We start from the raw sequence: 18,715 nt of genomic DNA, 5'->3' as shown, positions 1-18,715 counted from the left end.
TTTTTTTTTTTGGCTAATGCTGTATAAGCTTGCTTTCTTGCATCATATGGCTCAACTAATGCTAATGCAAACAGTTCAAGGGGTTCTTCCAGTAAATATAAATTTCTAATTATTCCATTGTATAAAGCAGTAGTTAGGCTGTATTGAGTATTGCATACACATTTGGAAATTTTATTTTAAGAAGGATATGGACCAACTGGAATGGGTTTAGAGGAGAGGAACAAGACTAGTTATGGCTACAAAGGCATGTTCTTGTCACTTAAGAGACTTAAGTTTTTGTAAGTAATGTTTGAAATCTATCATGTGTGGTGACATGATTTAAATATTTAATGGGCATCTTTACTGTTTCTCAAGTCCATGCAGAAGTCGACATAAATTTCAAATTGAAAAGAATAATTGCAAACTAACTACAAAGCAAATTTCAAAATTTTGTTTATATTTAGAAAATTCTGTTTCTCAGGTAATATATACAGGAAGATAGAGATTTAAATTCAAAAAGAATACAGCAATATCACACTACATGCAGTTCGCTGGAAAAGTTATTAAATCATTCAGATATATTTATATTGTTCAGACATATTTAGCAAATATGTCTTATACAGTATAGCGTAATTTAATGGATGAAAAATGCATTTCGCTTAGCACGGCTTCAAATAGCACAGGTATCACTATAACACGGTTTTCAGTTAAGTTAAAGTCTGTGACAGGGCCTTTGGTATCGGGTTCCATAATAGTCATAAAGTTTATTGTTTTATGACTATAATGTTCCATCGCCTTGAAAGCTCCTGTTTGTTTTTATTTTTGTATCTTAACTTATAATAAATTTATTAGTTTTCAGATGAAGAAATAAACTTTATGGCTAAGTTTAAGTCAAAAATTTACAGTAATAGCCTAGACACGTACTCCACATATATGCTGTGGTGCCAACTTTATTGTCTCACATGCCAATAGCTCTGCTCAGGCAGTCAGCGGCAACAGTGTTCCATCCTGACGAGACAAGGTAATAGCTTTTCAAACTTTTTATTTCACAATTTATTTTTTATCCCTTTAAATACAAAACAATGAGTCAAAAAAGGAGAAGTAATGAAAGCAGTGGAGCTACTAAATGTAAATGGCTTACATTAGAAAAAAAAACAAAAAAAAAAACTTGATATTACCAAGTGCCATGAAGATGGTGCATTGTATACTAAAATTGCACGTGAAAATGGAATGCATGAAGCATCAGTGCGAACGATTATTCTAAAGAAGAATCAGTATAAAGAGTAGGGAATTTCTACAGCATCTTACACGACGAAAGTGATAACTAAGCAAAAAAATATGCATTCTGTTTGGCAGTATATTTTACCTCAGTTGGCAAATGATTTCACTGGTTTTGAATCGCAAGTTCAGACAATTGCCGAAGACATTGTGAAGATCGGAAAAGACTTGGGGTTCGAAACTTTGGACACTGCCAACGAACATGACTGCATTGACTCACATGCAAATGACTTAGATGATGGGACTCTCATTGAAATTGATGAGCAAACTGCATATGAAGAAGAGGAAAATAATTCTGAAGTAGATAACACTGAAGTGGCATCAAAATAATTTTCAACAGAAGAATTGGAGAAAGATTTTTGGGGAGTTGATATGGCCTGCGAGGCCACTATGAATGGATATCTGAATGTTAAACGTAGCATCAAGATATGGAAAATTTTACAAGGTGGGATTTGATGCTACAAAGACCTGTACGCCAACAAAAAGAAGAGACGACTTCATTATTGAAATACCCGGCTATCAAGCGCAAATTGTTTATAGATTTATTATAATATGTTTATAAGACTGTTTCTCTGGTACGCATTCAGTTAAAACCCATTATAATTATACCTCAATCAGGGCGGTTTCACATAACACCGAATAGTTTCAGTACCAATTATCAGTGCTATGCGGGGTATTGCTGTAGTTGCAAACTACAGAGAAAATTGGAAAATATTTCTATTTAAAAAATAATAATTGGACAAACATTTAGTAGAGGCAGGTAAACAGTGTGTGAGTGAAGGCAATGTAGTTTGCTTGTAGAGGCTTTTTTTTTGTTGTTGATTGCATGATTTTCGCCAATATTAATACTGATTAGCACTAGTAAAAGCACATGATGCAAGAAAGCAAGCTTATATGGCATCACCCCAAAAAAAAAAAAAAAAATCTAATTTCACCCATCCACTTTCTCCAAATGTTTGTCTAGTTCTACCTCGAATCTATTTAAGCTATCAACTTCTACAACAACAGATGGAAGTTTGTTCTAGCAATCAAACATCTATCCTACAACTGTCTTTCCTCAATTTGAATTTATGCCCTCTCAGGCGATTATTCTGAGCAAAAGGAAGAATCCCATCAGCATTGAGCATGCTCAAACCGTTCAAGGCTTTATACACCTCAATCAGATCACCTCGTGTGCTTAGTCTCCAGATGGCCGCTCCGTAGCCAGGTGGGCAGAAGCAACAGTGCATAGCACACGCTTCTTGAATAGACCGGGGTTCGAGCCCGTGACCACCAAATACGGAGGATGCGGAAAGGTCAGGTAATGACCACTGCATATCCCTGGAGCAATATGGCCTTAGTTGCTAATGCTCCTGAAAACCGAATAATAACAACAGCTTAGTCTCCAGACACTGTAATTTGCAAAACTTAAGCCTTTCTTCTTAAGTGCAACCTTTTGTTCCATTCACTAATCTTGTTGCCCTTCTCTGCACTCGCTCCAGCAGCTCTACATCCTTCCTAAAACGAGGCCTCCAAACCTGTACACAGCATTCAAGGTTGACCATTGCCTTATACAAGGGGATAATCACCTCCTTATCCCTGCTAGAAAAATTCCTATATATCATTGACAAGACACCATGAGCTACTCTTGCAGACCATCTGCACTGCTCAGTAAACTTCATATCTGCCTGCACAATTACCCACAGGTCTTTTTTATTCTCTACCACTGTCAATGTAGTAGAACACAGTTATTACGTTACTCTTGGGTTACTGCTTCCCAAATGCAGTACAGTCGGTCCTCGTATAACACGTGTTTGCATTACACGAATTCGATCATACACGATTTATAAATAGGGGAACGTTATCTTATATAACACGAACCGAATTCGCTTATACACGATTCGCCTTTGTGTTTACAAGAAATGGCAGTCGAATGCGGAATCACCCCAACTGAACGCAACACGATAGGAACGAAGAAGATTCTGAAAATGTATTTATGTGTTTTATATCAGTGAAGGGGAAACACATTTCACCATAATAACGTAAAAACCAACACAATTCCAGCTATCGGTATAATCGCAAATGCAGTTAGATGGAGTTTACTACCAGTTTATAACAGATTCCACTAGCAGAAACGCAACTGGAAATTGTTTTTATTGTTTTATGGTAGTAACCCCCAGAAATGTGCTTTAGTAAAATGTGAGGTGTTAATAGTGTATCTCGGCCTTTACGGTGTTATTTATTCAGTTGCTACACGCGCGCAGCTTTATGTGTATCAAGCGTGCCACCTCGTTTTGTAATTGTGCTTTATTCCCTAAAAATGAGTAAAATACTTAAAAGGTGTGAAAAGGAAGCGTCCTGGCTAAGACACTGCAGATTCAGAGAGAAAAAAAATAAGCAATACCGATAAACAGAGGCGGACTGGGTCAAAAATTCTTACCCGGGAAAATTTATAGTGGCCTCGTACTACGGTTTATGGCCAAAATCACACCGGCCTCCGGCCCACCGTGGCTTCCCCCGTAAGGCTTATGGCCAGTCCGCTTCTGTCGATAGAGAAAAAATATGAAATTGTGAAACGCTTTGAGCGAAATGAAAGACCATGTGATATTGCACGTGCTACAGACCTAAATGAGGCAACGCGGAGAATTACAAAGAATGCGGAGAAAATAAAAACAACTTTCATAGCGGGAACAACTCAAAGTGTAATTAAAATCCATTAGATTAAGACACAAAGAATTGGAAGAGATGGAACGGCTGTCATCTCTTTGGATAGAAAATCAAACAAAAAGCAAGTTTGCTTACGATAGAAGCAAAAGCATTAGAATATTTTATTACGACTATTTTATTTAATATAATAATTTTTTTACGAATAAAATACGTATTTTATTCGTAAAAAATACTTTTTTAGTATTAAAAAATACTAAAAATACTTTATTATAATATAATATTATTTTTATTACGTATTTTAATCGTTATAAAATACGTAAGTATTTTATAACGATTAAAATTACCCGATTATTTATTGTGTTTGGTAATGTTTTGGTTCCAAATGTGTGTTCAATCTTGGGTGGTCGGCACCTAACCCTACTTTTCCCATAGGGCCTGTTGTTTATATTGCACGATTTTGCATTGCACGAGGGTTTCTAGGAACGCAACTATCGTGCTATACGAGGACAGACTGTACTTTACATTTGTCAATGTTAAACCTCAGTTGCCACCTGTCAGCCCAGCTGCTCAACTTTTCTAGATCCTGTTGCAGCAGCATACTGTCATTAGTGTCAGACAAGACTTCCCCATAACAAAATCATGCTGTGTCCGAGCTATAAATGAAGTCTTGACTAGATGATCCTGCAGTGCTTCTTTAACCAGTGCCTCCATTAATTTCCCTGGAACAGAAGTTAAACTAACAGGTCTGTAATTACTTGTGCTGCCCTTTGATCCTCCTGTGTGAATTGAGGTCACATTTGCACATGTCCAGTCCATGGATACCTCCCCTACGTCTAAGGAAGCTCTCATAATTATGGCTAATGATTTGCTTACTTACTTCCTTTGCTGCCTCCTTTAATATAACTGGATAGATTCCATCCACCCCAGGTGCCTTTCTTATGTTTATCTTCAACAATTTCTCCTCCACTTTGCTCTCAGTTATTACAAAATCATCTAGCTCACTGCCAGAGTTTAATTCACCTCTGGCATTCCCCTCCCTGAATAACTCCTCATGTGTGAATGTAGATGCAAAATACTTATTTAGTTTGTTAGCTACCTGAGCAGGATCATCAACAGTTGAATCATCAATATCCAGTGGACCAATCTGATTCATCTCCTTCCTTCTAGAGTTTACATAAGTAAAAAACTCTTTGCATCCTTTGCCAAAGATTTCTCGTAATCTGCCTTTACCTGCGTAACCTCATTTGTGTCTTGGTCACAGACCAGCTTATATCTATCATAGGCTTCCATGTCACCCATTAATTTATTTGTATCCCATGCATTTTTGTTCTCTGCCGCTTGTCTCATTAGTTCATCTGACATCCATTTAGGGCTAAACCTTGAACAATATTTCTTAGTTGGTATGAAAAACCTAGTAACTTCCAAGATTAATTCTTTGAATGATTCCCGTTTTGAATTTGCTGTTGGTAACATCATCAGTTGGTCCCACAGTATAGAATTTAAATACTGTCTCAGACCTCCGTAGTCGCCTTTACGAAAGCAAAAACTCTTCCCTTTATACCCTTGATGGTACTTACCTCTTTGAGTAAATCCCACTTCAGCACACTGTGATCACTACCTAGTTGTTTATTTATCTGCAGATTCTTAATGCATGAAGAATCACTGATACTAATCTGAACATATTTAATGTGAACTCATAAATGAAATAATTGCAGTGGAAGAATCACTGAGAAAAAAAAATGATTTTTGTGTTTCACATTTTCACTCAATGTATTTTGATTAACTCTTAAATTACAAAATAGCATATTATGATATCACTGAAATTTAGAACACAATCCACAGTACAAACACTCAAATTGTTAAATCCTACCTTAAAAATTAATTGAATCGTATAGTATGATTGAACATTCATAATTTTTCAGGTATCAGCAAGTACTTTCATATCATATGGATCATGATGATTCTGAAAATCTCTATGAAACATGTAAAAGACTTGGGTAAGTCATTTTATGCATTTATTTGTTTCTTTTGGTATATTGAATGTTAATCAGTGAATTAATTTATATTGTATTGAATTGTATTTAACTTGTAATTTACTGAAACAAAAACTTCACAAGGTGTCCTTCTTTCTTTATTTTTTGGAAGCTTTAAAAATAAATTATATACTCAGTAGTATGCATTGAAATTGCATCATCCTTAAAAAGAAATTGAACTGTGATAACACACACATTTAAATTTTATAAGATCTCAAGTAAGTCAGGGACAGTATTAAAAAAGAACAAGTTGACTGACCTGGTATATCACCAGGTAGATTTAAATACTGCCTTTCATATGGATTTTTTTTAAAGGAATACTAAACTTATAACTAGACATTGGATAATACAAAGGGTACTAGGAAAGTTTTGCAATATGACGCAACAATGAATCACAGGAAGCTGCTTGTTGCTGCATGTTGAGACGTTCATACGTGCATAGTAGCCGCCGCGCCAAGTCGATGGGCTCACTTATTCAATAGTAGTGAGAGTGTAAAGTGCTTGCGATGGCATCGTGGTCACGAAATGAGATAAGGACAGTTTTGCGGTATAATTTCGTGCGTGGTTTAACCATAGACCAGTGCTTAGAAGAAATGACTCTTTCACTAGATGATGATTGTCCACATCGTACAACGATATTCAGGTGGTATAGAGAATTCCAAAGGGGAAATTTCACTCTGGAGGATTCTGAGAGGCCGGGAAGGCCACGAACGTCAGTTACGGAGGAAAACGTTACTGCTGTTAGGAAAATGCTTGACGAAAACAGGCGAGTGACCTACCAACAGATAGAGGATACTTTGGGCCTAAATGCACCAGCAATTCGTTCGATTCTTCAAGATCATTTGCACGTGAAGAAACTTTGTTCTCTCTGGGTGCCGCATCAACTGACTGAAGAGCGGATGACACGACGTGTGACTTGGTGCCGGGAGATGTTAAAAAAGTTTGATAAGGGACAATCTCGGTATGTGAACAACATCGTGACAGGTGACGAGACTTGGCTGTACTATTACGATCTGCCGACCAAGGCTCAAAACAAAGTTTGGGTCTTTGATGATGACGACACATCCGTAATTGTCAGAAAATCCCGATCTGTAAAGAAGAAAATGATAGCTGTATTTTTCAAATCGAGTGGAACTGTGGAACGTGTCGTTTTGGACACGCAGAAGACAGTCACAGCTAAGTGGTATACTGAACAATGCCTGCCTAAAGTCATTGGATCTATGAAGAACCTGCGGCCAAAGTCAAGAATGGACACCTGGTACCTCCATCACGAAAATGCTCCAGCTCACCGCGCCAAAGCCTGCACCGAATATTTGACCACGACAAGACTGAAACTTCTCGAGCACCCTCCCTACAGCCGGACCTTGCTCCCTGCGACTTTGCACTGTTCCCGCATGTGAAAATGAAGCTAAAAGGGAGGCGGTTTTCCAGTGATGAGGACCTTCTACGGGCTTGGGACAACGAGTGTGCTTTACTCCCTAGTGAAACTTGGCAGAACTGGTTTAAAGATTGGTTTCGGAGGATGGAGAGGTGTATTGAATGTAGAGGAAATTACTTTGAAAAAATTAAATAAACAAAGCTGTATTGCAAAACTTTCCTAGTACCCTTTGTATGTATTAAAAAATTGACAAAATATGCAATAAAATATATAGAAATATGCACCAAAATTCTATTATATGCTGTTGTTATTTGTTTTTTTTAGGAGCATTAACAACTAAGGCCATATTGCTCCGGAGATATGCGGTGGTCATTCCCTGACCTTTCCGTATCCTCCGTATTTGATGGTCACGGGCTCGAACCCCGGTCTAATCAAGAAGCACGTGCTACGCACTGCTGCTCCTGCCCACCTTGGAGGCGCCCTATTATATGCAATATCATTTTTATAGTTTTTAATAATATCATTATATTCAATACTTAAAAGTAACAAAACTGTTACCTTTAAGTATTGAATTGCTGTTCTAAAATGATCTTTAGATTAAAGATCATTTTACAACTCATATATGGAATAATCAAAGTAAACAACCGAAATACATTGTCACACATTTTCCACTGTAAATGTGTTGTGTTTATTGTTCAAAAGTAATTAACAGAGAGTGATCTTCCACACCAGCAGTCCTTGTAGATAGCACAGTTATAATCACTCTTCCCATGCTAGGTAGAAAAGACGTAAGTTCAAACCTAGTTGGTTTGGTGCTTAACACCTACAAATTTAAAATTTAAGGCTGCAAGACCTTTTACTTGAAATGGAAGTTCCTCTTGATTACCATTAACCCATTAATGACCAAATTTTTAATTGAAATATTTTTCAAAAAATATCTAATTTCCATTGTGCTATGAATTATTTATGTTGAAATTTTGTGTGTTTTTAAACTTTTCCTGTCCACAATTTAGCATTAAATTTTGGTCATTTTTTAGGACCATGGTGGTCATACAAAACCCAATAATCAATAAGTTTTGTATTTTTTATTAGCAGTTTGTCAGTCTTTGTCATAATTCTAAATATATTGGAAAGTCAATCAATTTTTTTTTTTTAAAGGCAAAAATCATTTATTTTGACTGTTAAATCCTTATTTTTGAGTTCCACCTAGCATAGTAATCTCCAATATGCAGACCAATATCACATTTTTTGCACTGTTTGCTGACTTCCTTCTTGCAAAATGCACATTTCTGCTGTCTTCCACCTTCAGTTCATTCAAGAATGTGACCTATTGGAAAAAGCCTTACTTCATGGACTACTTTAGATGAATATTTCTTAGAACAACCAGCATTTTTGGGATCAGACTGGGACTCAAGCTTTAAATAAGCTCAAGTGATATGAATAATATAGCATTTGAAATCTAGCAAATACAAAGGAGCTGCAATCATGGAATGCAAAATCCATGCATTTACTACTGCAACATCAAGACAGTTACTAAACAAAAGATATGTCTGTCATTAAAAGTTGATGATGTTTTAGTGCAGATATCTTTTAAGTGCACAAAAGGTGATATTGTTGTACACGTTGGCACTAATGACATTAAGTGTAGAAGATATGCGGACTGACTTTACAAGTACATGTCAATGTTGAAAAAAAATCGCAAGTTGTGGTTAAATTTGAAAGTGACTGCAATTCTGCCCATACACAATAGAAAGGAGTATATGACGAGAGCCATGTCAATCAATTCAGCCCTGGAGAGATTGTGCAAGACTCACGGGGTAAAATTTTTCTCAGTGTGGGCTGTCCTTGTTAACAGGAGAGATTGCTTCTACAGGGATCGGATACACTTAAATAGAAAGGGTACAAGAATATTTGCGGATGCTACAAAGGCAATGTTAGATGGGTTGGAAAACTGCTAGCTTGTGGGGGAGGATTCACAGGTTAATAGATTAACAGTAACTGCAGGCAGAGGTGAAAGTGATTTTTGCAGTGCTTCTATTGCAATGAGCAGCAGCCTGGAAAGCAAGTTGCTGGAGATGGGCAGTATTAGGGCAACTAAGAGTAAGAACAGCTGCATGTATACGTGCATGTACACCAATGCTAGGATTATAGTAAATAAATTTGATGAATTTAAGGTGCTGGTGAAGACTCATGTTGGGATATCACAGACATGGTGATATCCCAAGGAATGCAGAATTGGAATTTGGGGAGTACAATGTGTACAGAAAGGATAGACAGAATAGAAGGGGGAGAGGGGATGGTGTTAGTTAAGAAACACAAAAAATCTAGGGGATTTGGGGAGTACAATGTGTACAGAAAGGATAGACAGAATAGAAGGGGGAGAGGGGATGGTGTTAGTTAAGAAACACATAAAAAATCTAGGGAAGTGCATCCAGTTGACATGGGTGGACAATGCGTTGAGTAAGTTTGGTGTGACAGAAGAACTGGGAAAATCAAGTTGAGAGTAGGAGTGTGTTATAGGCCTAATGACTCTGACGAGTACAATGAACAACTGGACAGAGAAATAGAGTGCACCATAAATCAGATTGTCTTATTTTGGGGGATTTTAACTCCCCAGATATTGACTGGAACTTGTGGGTTGATCACTTGCACACTAGCAAGACTTTTGTGGATTTATTGGATGACTGTTTTCTACAGTAGCATGCTCAAGAGGCAAGTAGAGGGAGTAATACTCTTGATCTGATTTTCAGCAGTGATTCTTCATGCATTAAGATTCTGCAGATAAAAGAACCACTAGGTAGCAGTGGTCACAGTGTACTGATGTGGGATTTACTTAAAGATGTAACTACCATCAGGGGTGAAGGGAAGGGTTTTTGCTCTCATAAAGGTGAATACAGTGGTCTCAGACAGTTTTTAAATTCTATACAGTGGGACCAACTGATGATGCTACCAATAGCAAATTCTAAATGGGAAGCAGTCAAGAAATTAATTTTGGAAGCTACTAGGCTTTTCATACCAACTAAGAAATAATGCTCAAGGTTTAGGCCCAAAAAGATGTCAGTTGAACTAATGCAACTCTGGTAGAGACAAAAAATGCATGGCATGCATATAAATTATCAGGCAACACAGAAGCATATGGTAGATATTATCTAGTCTCTAATCAAGTCACAAAGGAGGTTAGCCAAGCTAAAACAGATTATGAGAAATCTTTGGCAAAGGATGCAAAGAAAAACAGCAAAGACGTCTTTACTTATGTAGAAGCAAGAGGATGCATCAGATTGGCCCACTTGATATCATAATGTGCCATAAAACTCTAAAACAAACAAACAAAACAAACTTGATATCATCTGTTGATGATCCAGTTCAGAAAGAACTGAATGAGTATTTTGCAACTACATTCACACATGAGAAATTCTGTAGGGAAGTGGAGGACAGAAGGTTATTAAACTCTGACAGGGAGCTAAATGATTTTGTAATAACTGCAAGAGTAAAGTGGAGGAGAAATTGTTGAAGTTAAACATAAGTAAGGCACTTGAGGTGGATGGGATCTCTCCAGTTATATTAAAGAAGGTGGCAAAGGAAGTAAGCAAACCCTTAGCCATAATTATGAGAGCTTTCTTGGACTCATGGGAGGTTCCCATGGACTGGAGATGTCCAAATGTGTCCCCAATACACAAAGGGGGATCAGAGGGTGACACTCTTAAATACAGACCTGTTAGTTTAACTTCTGTTTCAGAGAAAATAATGGAGTCGCTGGTTAAAGAAGCATTTCTGGATCATTTAGACAAGACTGCAGTAATAATACAGACACAGCATGGGTTTGTTAAGGAGAAATCTTGGTTGACCAATTTGACTGGATACAACGATGTGGTCAGAAAAGAACTGGATGTAAAAAATAATTTTGATGTCATATACTTGGTTTTCAGGAAAGCTTTTGATACTGTTGCACTTGGAAGACTACTGTGCAGATTGGAGCAGTATGGTATTAAGGGCAAGTTGCTGTAATGGATAAAAGGATAGTTAAGTGGGAGAAGACAGAAAGTGGTAATCAATGGACATTGCTCTTCATGTACTAATGTTATTAGTGGAGTCCCTTATGGTTTGGTGCTGAGCCCATTGCTGTTTTGTATATTTATCAGTGATATTGATGAAGATATATCAGGCTTAATATCCAAGTTTGCTAATGATACAATGGTTGACAGGGTTGTTAATGACAGTATTCTGCTCCAACTGGATCTAGAACATTGGGCAAATTGGCTGAGAAATGGCAATTGAAGTTGGGCGTGGTGGGAGACATATGAGCTTTGGCTATTGATTAATTATTATTGATTAATAATAATCAATTATTATTATTTGATAGTAGGCCCTGCAGCTTCCAGGGGGAAGCTGCATGGCCTATCTCTGTAGGTTCCTTCTAATTTCAAAAATTTGCTGGATGTAATTGGCGAAGGCCTTATATAGGCTCTCCTCCATTATGAATAAATGTTCCTGTCTTTTGGGAAGTGGGCCAATTTTTGCTATAAGTTCTGTTCTTTGTATTTCGTAGCTTGTACAATCATAAAGAATGTGTGTGTCCAGTCTTCACTCTCACCACAGATACAGTTTGGATCATCAGTCAGCCTCAAGGAATTCAGTTTTGGCTTAAGAGAGCCATGACCAAAATATAGGTAGCGTACAGTCCTAGAGCATACACTTTGGTGGTTTTGGGCTGACAGTAGCCACCTGTTGAAGACATCTTTTGGTAACTTCACCTCAGGTTTCTCACTCCCAATTGTTTTGCCATATTTTGTAGTTTTGTTGCAACTCTTTTCCTTTCAGCTGTGGTTTTGCTTTGTCTAAGGCTATCCCAAGAAATTCTGTGGGTATGCCTTTTCTGAGTCTGTAGTAAAGTTCTTTACTGAATATTTCTAAGTACAGTGGGAGAGTACCAGCCAGCACCTGCAATGCCAGTGCGCTCACAGCACAACATGCCCTAGCGATTGTGAGAAATAGAGTTCTCTGTATAGTTTTTAATTTATTCCTGTTTCCAACTATGGCCATGTGGATAAACCATACACTGGCTCCATAGGAGATGACAGGGACAAATATTGGATAATAGATGATTGCCAAGGTCCTGCTGATCCTGGCAGTCATGCCTGCATAATTTCTCACTTTTTTGCCAAATATGTTAAGTGGGGATAGAAAGTTAATTTTGAGTCGAATACAACTCCCGGTGTATGGTTTTTTGTTCTGGTATTATTTTGATTGATTTCCTGCAAAATTTTATTATGGGAGGTCTCCTTATATCCAAATTTCCTTTAAGTAAGATTGCTTTAGTCTTCTCTTGTGATATCCTGAGCATATGCATTTGTGCTCACTCCTGCAGTTGCCGGAGTGTAGCATTTGAGATTTCCTCTACAACCACTCTTTTGTTTCCATTTACCAGGAGAATCAAGTCGTCTGCAAAGGTAGATCTGTCCACAGGACCCAGATCCAAGGCCAGAAATTCACCCAAGACTGTGATCCAGAAGAACGGGCCATGTATTGAGCCCTGCGGGCAACCTTTTGTCACAGAGCGTGTCAGTTCCTGGAACCTTGTGCATACAGAGACACTTATGTCAGTCAGGTAATTTTTTACTGCTTGATAGAGGTTCTATGGAACATTTGTCTGGCAGAGTCTCCTAAGGAAACTATGCGACCAGAGTGAGTCAAATGCCCTAGCAAAATCTATGGAAATGGCCAACATGTATTTTTCTGCTGTGGTGTGGACGAACATATTTTAATACTATATAGCGTGAAAAGAAAAATGCTTGGGATTGCCTCATACATACTACCGTCCTTGGGGGTTTACCCTACAAGTTAGTTATGAACAAATTTCATCCGAGTGAGGTGTTCTCGTCTATTACATCTGTAGGCACATGGAGACAAATTCCTGGAATGAGTCAATAAGTACTATATTAGATAGCTTAATATATCAGGATGTTATGGTACCTGAGGACACTGAGCAGATGGACCTCATATGTTAGATGTTTCAGAATGAAACATCTAACATATGAAGGAGTGGTTTTTGAAGAACCCTTTTTTGAATGAAGAAATTAATCAAGTGATCCTTTCTATGGGAGATGGGAAATATCCTGGTTTGGACTTGATTGAGGTTACTGTCCTTAAACATGTTTGGAAAGTGTATCCCCAGGTCATTTCTAACTTGATGAATGCTTGTCTTAAATAGGATAGATTTCCAGTGTTGTGGAAGATAGCAAACCTAAAGTTATTGTTAAAAAACAGTCTAGCAGTTCTGGTTCTTACAGGCCGATTGCTTTGTTGCCCATATTGGGCAAGGCTCTTGAAAAAACTTGTCTCTAGATTTCAAATATTATTACTCTGCTAAAGGTTTGGACATCCAAATGCAGTTCGGCTTCACTCAAGGCAAGTTGACTGTCAATGCTATAAAGTTAAATCTATCAAGCAGTAAAAATTAACCATTGATTCTGTGTCTTCCTCTGGTCCAAGTATGTCCTCAGCCTCTTTGCGGACTTCAAAGAAGCCTTTGACACCTCTTGGTGGCAAAGTGTCCTGGCAAGGTTCAGGGAGGCCAGGGTCTCTCTTCCAATTTATCGTGTGGTTTCTGATTATTTTTGTGATAGGAGCATTACTGTCTCTTTGGGTTTTTGCAGGGTTTCCCATCCTGTGACCGGAGACTGCCCTTGGGGATCGTTCTTGGCCCTACTATAAAGTGGTTCAGATGTTATTGAATGGTTATCTTAACTTAAATAGGCTCCAAGGACAGGTAACAATGTCAACTGGGTTGTAGGACTTGCCCCATCAGCCTGGAAAATTCTAAACAACCAAAATCGAATATACATTAACTGGGGCATCCACCGATCTAAAGAACACATGGCTGTGCCAAAATATTTTAAATGCTGTTGTTTTGACCACAGAACACACACACCTGTACCCAGGCCGAGCAGACCTGTGGACATTGTGCCAAGAAGGGCCATGACTTCAATGCATGCCCCAACAGAAACTGAGCCCGTTTGCGCAAACTGCAAATCACCAAAGATGCCAGTAAACCACTCAGTAAGGGACAACAATTGCCCTATCTACGTTAAAACAAAGAGTACACCAAGCCCACATAAATTATGGGAACTCTCCCTAAAAGATACAATACTAGAGTTATTAAATTCATGCAAATAAATGTGCGACGGGCCACACCAGTAGCAGATAAGATAAGGATCAAAGTTGATGAGGAAAACTGATGTCATCCTTATCCAGGAACCTTACAAGCACTCCAAAGAGGTCAGAGGCTACCCCCCTCACATACAAAATAATTCAGGTGGAAGGCAACACCCCATGGGCTGCCATTGTAATACATAACCCAGATATTGCTGCTACAAGAATCTCCCATGTCTGCTCGACCTGGGAGGCTTGTGCCCATCTGGTGAACTCTATGCAATATCATTATACTATAAGCCAGGAGAAGATATCCTACCTGCAACTAGATATCTACAAAACATACTCACAGAGCTACCCAACTCCAGAATTATCCTAAGTGCAGATGTAAACTGCAGATTGCAAATGTGGCATAGTGAAACCATGGATGTACATGGCACTAGGAACGTCCAGCACCCTGAAGAATTCCTGATCAACTCCACTTTCATGGTCCTAAACCATCCGTTCAAACCTCAAAAATTCTGCAACACACTCTGGGAAACAAATGCAGATATCACACTTGCAGTGAGGGTCATTGCTGCACATATCACCGACTGGACTGCACGTGACTTGTGGACCACCTTGGACCACCTGGTCATCACGTTCCAGCTGAATAACTCCATAACCCAGCCACCTCTAAACAGGCAAATGCTCAATAAATTTGCCATGGAAAAAGCAGACTGGAAGCTCTTCAAAGAAATATTACTCTCTTCCCTCCCCGGCAGAAAAAACTCAATCCATTGACCCTGATCAACACCAAAGCAATCACTGACATCGCTACATTAGTTAGCAATTTAGCCATCAAAAGAAAAAGGCCCACTCCGGGTGGTGCCCAGAACTCCAGGTGCTGCGCAAGGATGTGCATTCAAAGAGAAAGGCTTTCCAATGAGCTTGCCAGATGTGGCCAGAAGCCGAAGTGGAAGTCCTCCATGGACAATACAAAGAAGCAAAAAATGCCTACACAAATATGATCAGGCAGAGGAAACGTAAATCATGGGAACACACCTTGTCTCCACAACTGCACATTCGGACCCCTGGGACATGGTATACAAAGTTACCCCAAACAAACTCCCCAGGGGAGACATTATCCCATCCAACAAAACCCCACAAGGCAGCACAACTGCAACCTGGCAGCAATCCATCAGTAATATCCTGAACCCGATCTTCCAAAAGCCAGTAATCACTCCCACCACTACAAGTTAGTGGGGGTTACTCCACACAGCAAGAGGAAAACCCTTTCATGCTGGCAGACCTCAACGCACCTATACAAAAGGAATAGGAAAACTCCAGGAATTGACCTCCTGGAACCATAGATAATCAAAAAGGCTGTAGAATATATGAGGTGTTACATTTACCGAAATATATTTATAAAATAAATTAAACTCACCCTGGGTCTTATTCACCACCATCACCACCTTCGAAGTAGTCGACTTGAGAGCGTAAACACTGATCCCTGCACTTCTCCAATGATTTGAATGCGTCCTGAAAGTCCTTCTTCATCATAGTGTTCAGCACTGCCTACTATTCGATTTGGATATCCTCTATGCTGTCAAATCTTCTATCCTTCAGCTTGATTTTCATTCTTGGGAAGAGGAAGAAGTTGCAGAGGGCTAAGTCTGGAAAATAATTGGGGTTGGGGACAATTGTCATGTTGGATGGCAAAAATTGCACCACAGCGTAAGGCGCCTCCGTAGCTAGGTGGGCAGGAGCAGCAGTGCGTAGCACACGCTTCTTGATTAGACCGGGGTTCGAGCCCGTGACCACCAAATACGGAGGATGCGGAAAGGTCAGGGAATGACCACCACATATCCACGGAGCAATATGGCCTTAGTTGTTAATGCTCCTAAAAACCAAAGAACAACAACAACAACAGCACCACAGCGAAAAGATGTGTGGGCCAGCACGTTGTCATGACGATGGATCCAATTCTTTGTGCACCACTTCTCTGGACGTTTCCTTCTAACCACTTCCCTTAACCGCCTCAGGAAGTTTCAGTAGAACTTTTCGTTGCTGGTCTGGTCTGGCTAGGAGGGACAAATTCCTTGTGGATAATCTCGTCCATGTCCAAAAAACAGATCAGTATGGACATCACATTGCTCCCCACTTGTCGAGCTTTCTTCGGTCGGGGCGAAGATGGCCTCTTCCACTGGGATGATTGTTGCTTAGTTTCTGGGTCATACCCATATACCCAACTCTTGTCATCAGAGATGACTGTAGAAAGGAAGTTTTGATCACTCCTGCCGGTTCTTGAAGATCTCTGTTAAATTCCATGCGATGCTGCTTTTGGCACGAACTTGGCTGCAGTTCTTCTCACGTTCAACTCGTCTGACAAAATCCATTGACACATCCCGTACGATAGTCCTACAATGCCACAAATGTCATGGAAGGTCTGCCTGTGGTCTTCACAAATCGCTGCTCGATGATGACAGATGCCCAGAGTAGTCGTCATCATCAACCGACATGCGACCATTTTTAAAACGGTTAAACCAGTAGTGGGTTTGCACCTGGCCTAAAGCATTGTCACCAAAAGCTTGTTTCAACTTCTTGTGGGTTTCTGCTGTATCGTTAAGAAGGAAACAAAACATGATGTAAGCATCTTGCTCTCACATCAGCCAGCGCTGATGTGAACTATGCAAAACACGCCGTCAAAGAACTGTGCATAAATATTCAATGACTATCCAGCCCGACGCTGCACGGCACACTGATTCACAAAGGATACATGCAGTGCTACCTAGCACAACATTCAAATTTCGGGAACACTTGGGTAGCACCTCGTATACCACAGAAAATACTCAATCTGTTCAACCATTGCCTACAAGCAGACTGGTTTCCTACTGACTGAAGAACTGTCAGTATCTGCCATAATCCTCAAAAACCCTAGGAAGCCCCAGCACCTCCCAAACTCTTACAGGCCCATTGCCTTATTATTAGTATTGAGCAAACTCTATGAGCACCTTCTACACCAAAGGATTGAAGATAAAAGATTACAGTAATGCTGGACTAAACTCTCCAAATCAGTTTGGGTTTACAAAGGGCTGGTCTACTATAGAAGCCTTGGAAAAAATTGTCACAGCTGCCACAAATACGCCCAAGAAGTATTTCTTAGTCATCTCGGTTGACTTCGCCAAGGTGTTTGACTCACTTTGGTGGTCAAGCTTCCTCGGCCGACTCCTGACTGCAAGGCTACCAGGAAATCTTTACAACTGTGTCAAAACATACCTCACACAAAGAGACATTGTCAATGCACCATATAGCCAAGTAAAGTGACAGGTCTACAGAGGATGTCCCCAGGGCTCTGTTCTGGGGCCAGTCCTCTGAAATATAGTCCTTGAGGAATTTCTAAATGTGAACCTATAGGAAGTACAAACCCAAGCCTTTGCAAATGACCTGGTCTTCACTCTTGCAGCTGACTCCAGATCGCAATTAGAAATAATGGCAAACAGAGCCCTAATTACTCTGAAAGGCTGGGCCAGTGAAAACTATCTGAAAATATCATCAGACAAACTAACTCCATCCTCCTTAAAGGAAAACTGTACCACCAGACCACCCCCAAATTAAAATCCACAAAACTACTATAAAATCTGTCCAGGTGTGATTCTGGGCAGAAACCTCTACTTTGCACCGCTTCTGGAACACCTACAAAAGAAGGTTTGTCAAGTAGTTTCAGACCCCAGTCCCTGTGGCAGCCATGGTCTCCCACAGGGACTGGGGTCTCAAGCATCGAATTCTGACCCTATTCTGCAATTCAGCTTTCTGCCAATTCAGCTTTCTCCAATATTGTACGCAAAGGCCACTACTGCGATAAATAGAAGAAAACTTGCCACCATACAATGGAATATCTATTTGGATGTGACTCCAGATAGATGGTTAGAACCGGCCTTCTCTACTATCTTTCCAAAGGGAAAACCACCACCTTCCTGGAATACATGACAGACACAACCAATAATAGAAATATGGAGAAAAGATGCCTCACTGAGCACCTGCGGCAGGTGTGGCAAAACAGATGGTCTACTTCAAACAGAGGCAGCGTCACAAAGAAATTTCTCCTCGCTATTGACCACATATTCCCAAAATCACCACCATGGTTCTCACCTGTCCTGCATGCTTTGTCCTGCATTCTTGACAGGCCATGGACCAATTAACGGGGAACTTCACATGCTAGGACTGACAGAAGATCCACTCTGTCACTGTGGTTCTCGAGAGTCCTGGAACC

At 39.6% G+C, this 18,715-nt stretch overlaps 1 protein-coding gene across 2 annotated transcripts in view; it reads left to right on the top strand.

The window, feature by feature from the left end:
• LOC150074894 (vacuolar protein sorting-associated protein 11 homolog) overlaps positions 1-18,715 on the top strand; it is a 612,407-nt gene that overhangs the window by 397,389 nt on the left and 196,303 nt on the right. For both annotated transcript variants that reach the window (XM_090389417.1, XM_090389418.1), the window contains exon 23: positions 5,826-5,900. In XM_090389417.1, coding sequence (XP_090245543.1) covers positions 5,826-5,900 — 75 coding nt within the window. The remainder of the gene's footprint in view (positions 1-5,825; positions 5,901-18,715) is intronic.

Source organism: Mastigoproctus giganteus, unplaced genomic scaffold (genome assembly GCF_048544385.1).
Source record: "Mastigoproctus giganteus isolate SK-2022 unplaced genomic scaffold, ASM4854438v1 scaffold_16, whole genome shotgun sequence".
Lineage (NCBI taxonomy): Eukaryota > Metazoa > Arthropoda > Arachnida > Uropygi > Thelyphonidae > Mastigoproctus > Mastigoproctus giganteus.
The sequence above is the reverse complement of the archived record's forward strand: the minus strand, read 5'-3'. Positions and strand labels throughout refer to the sequence as shown.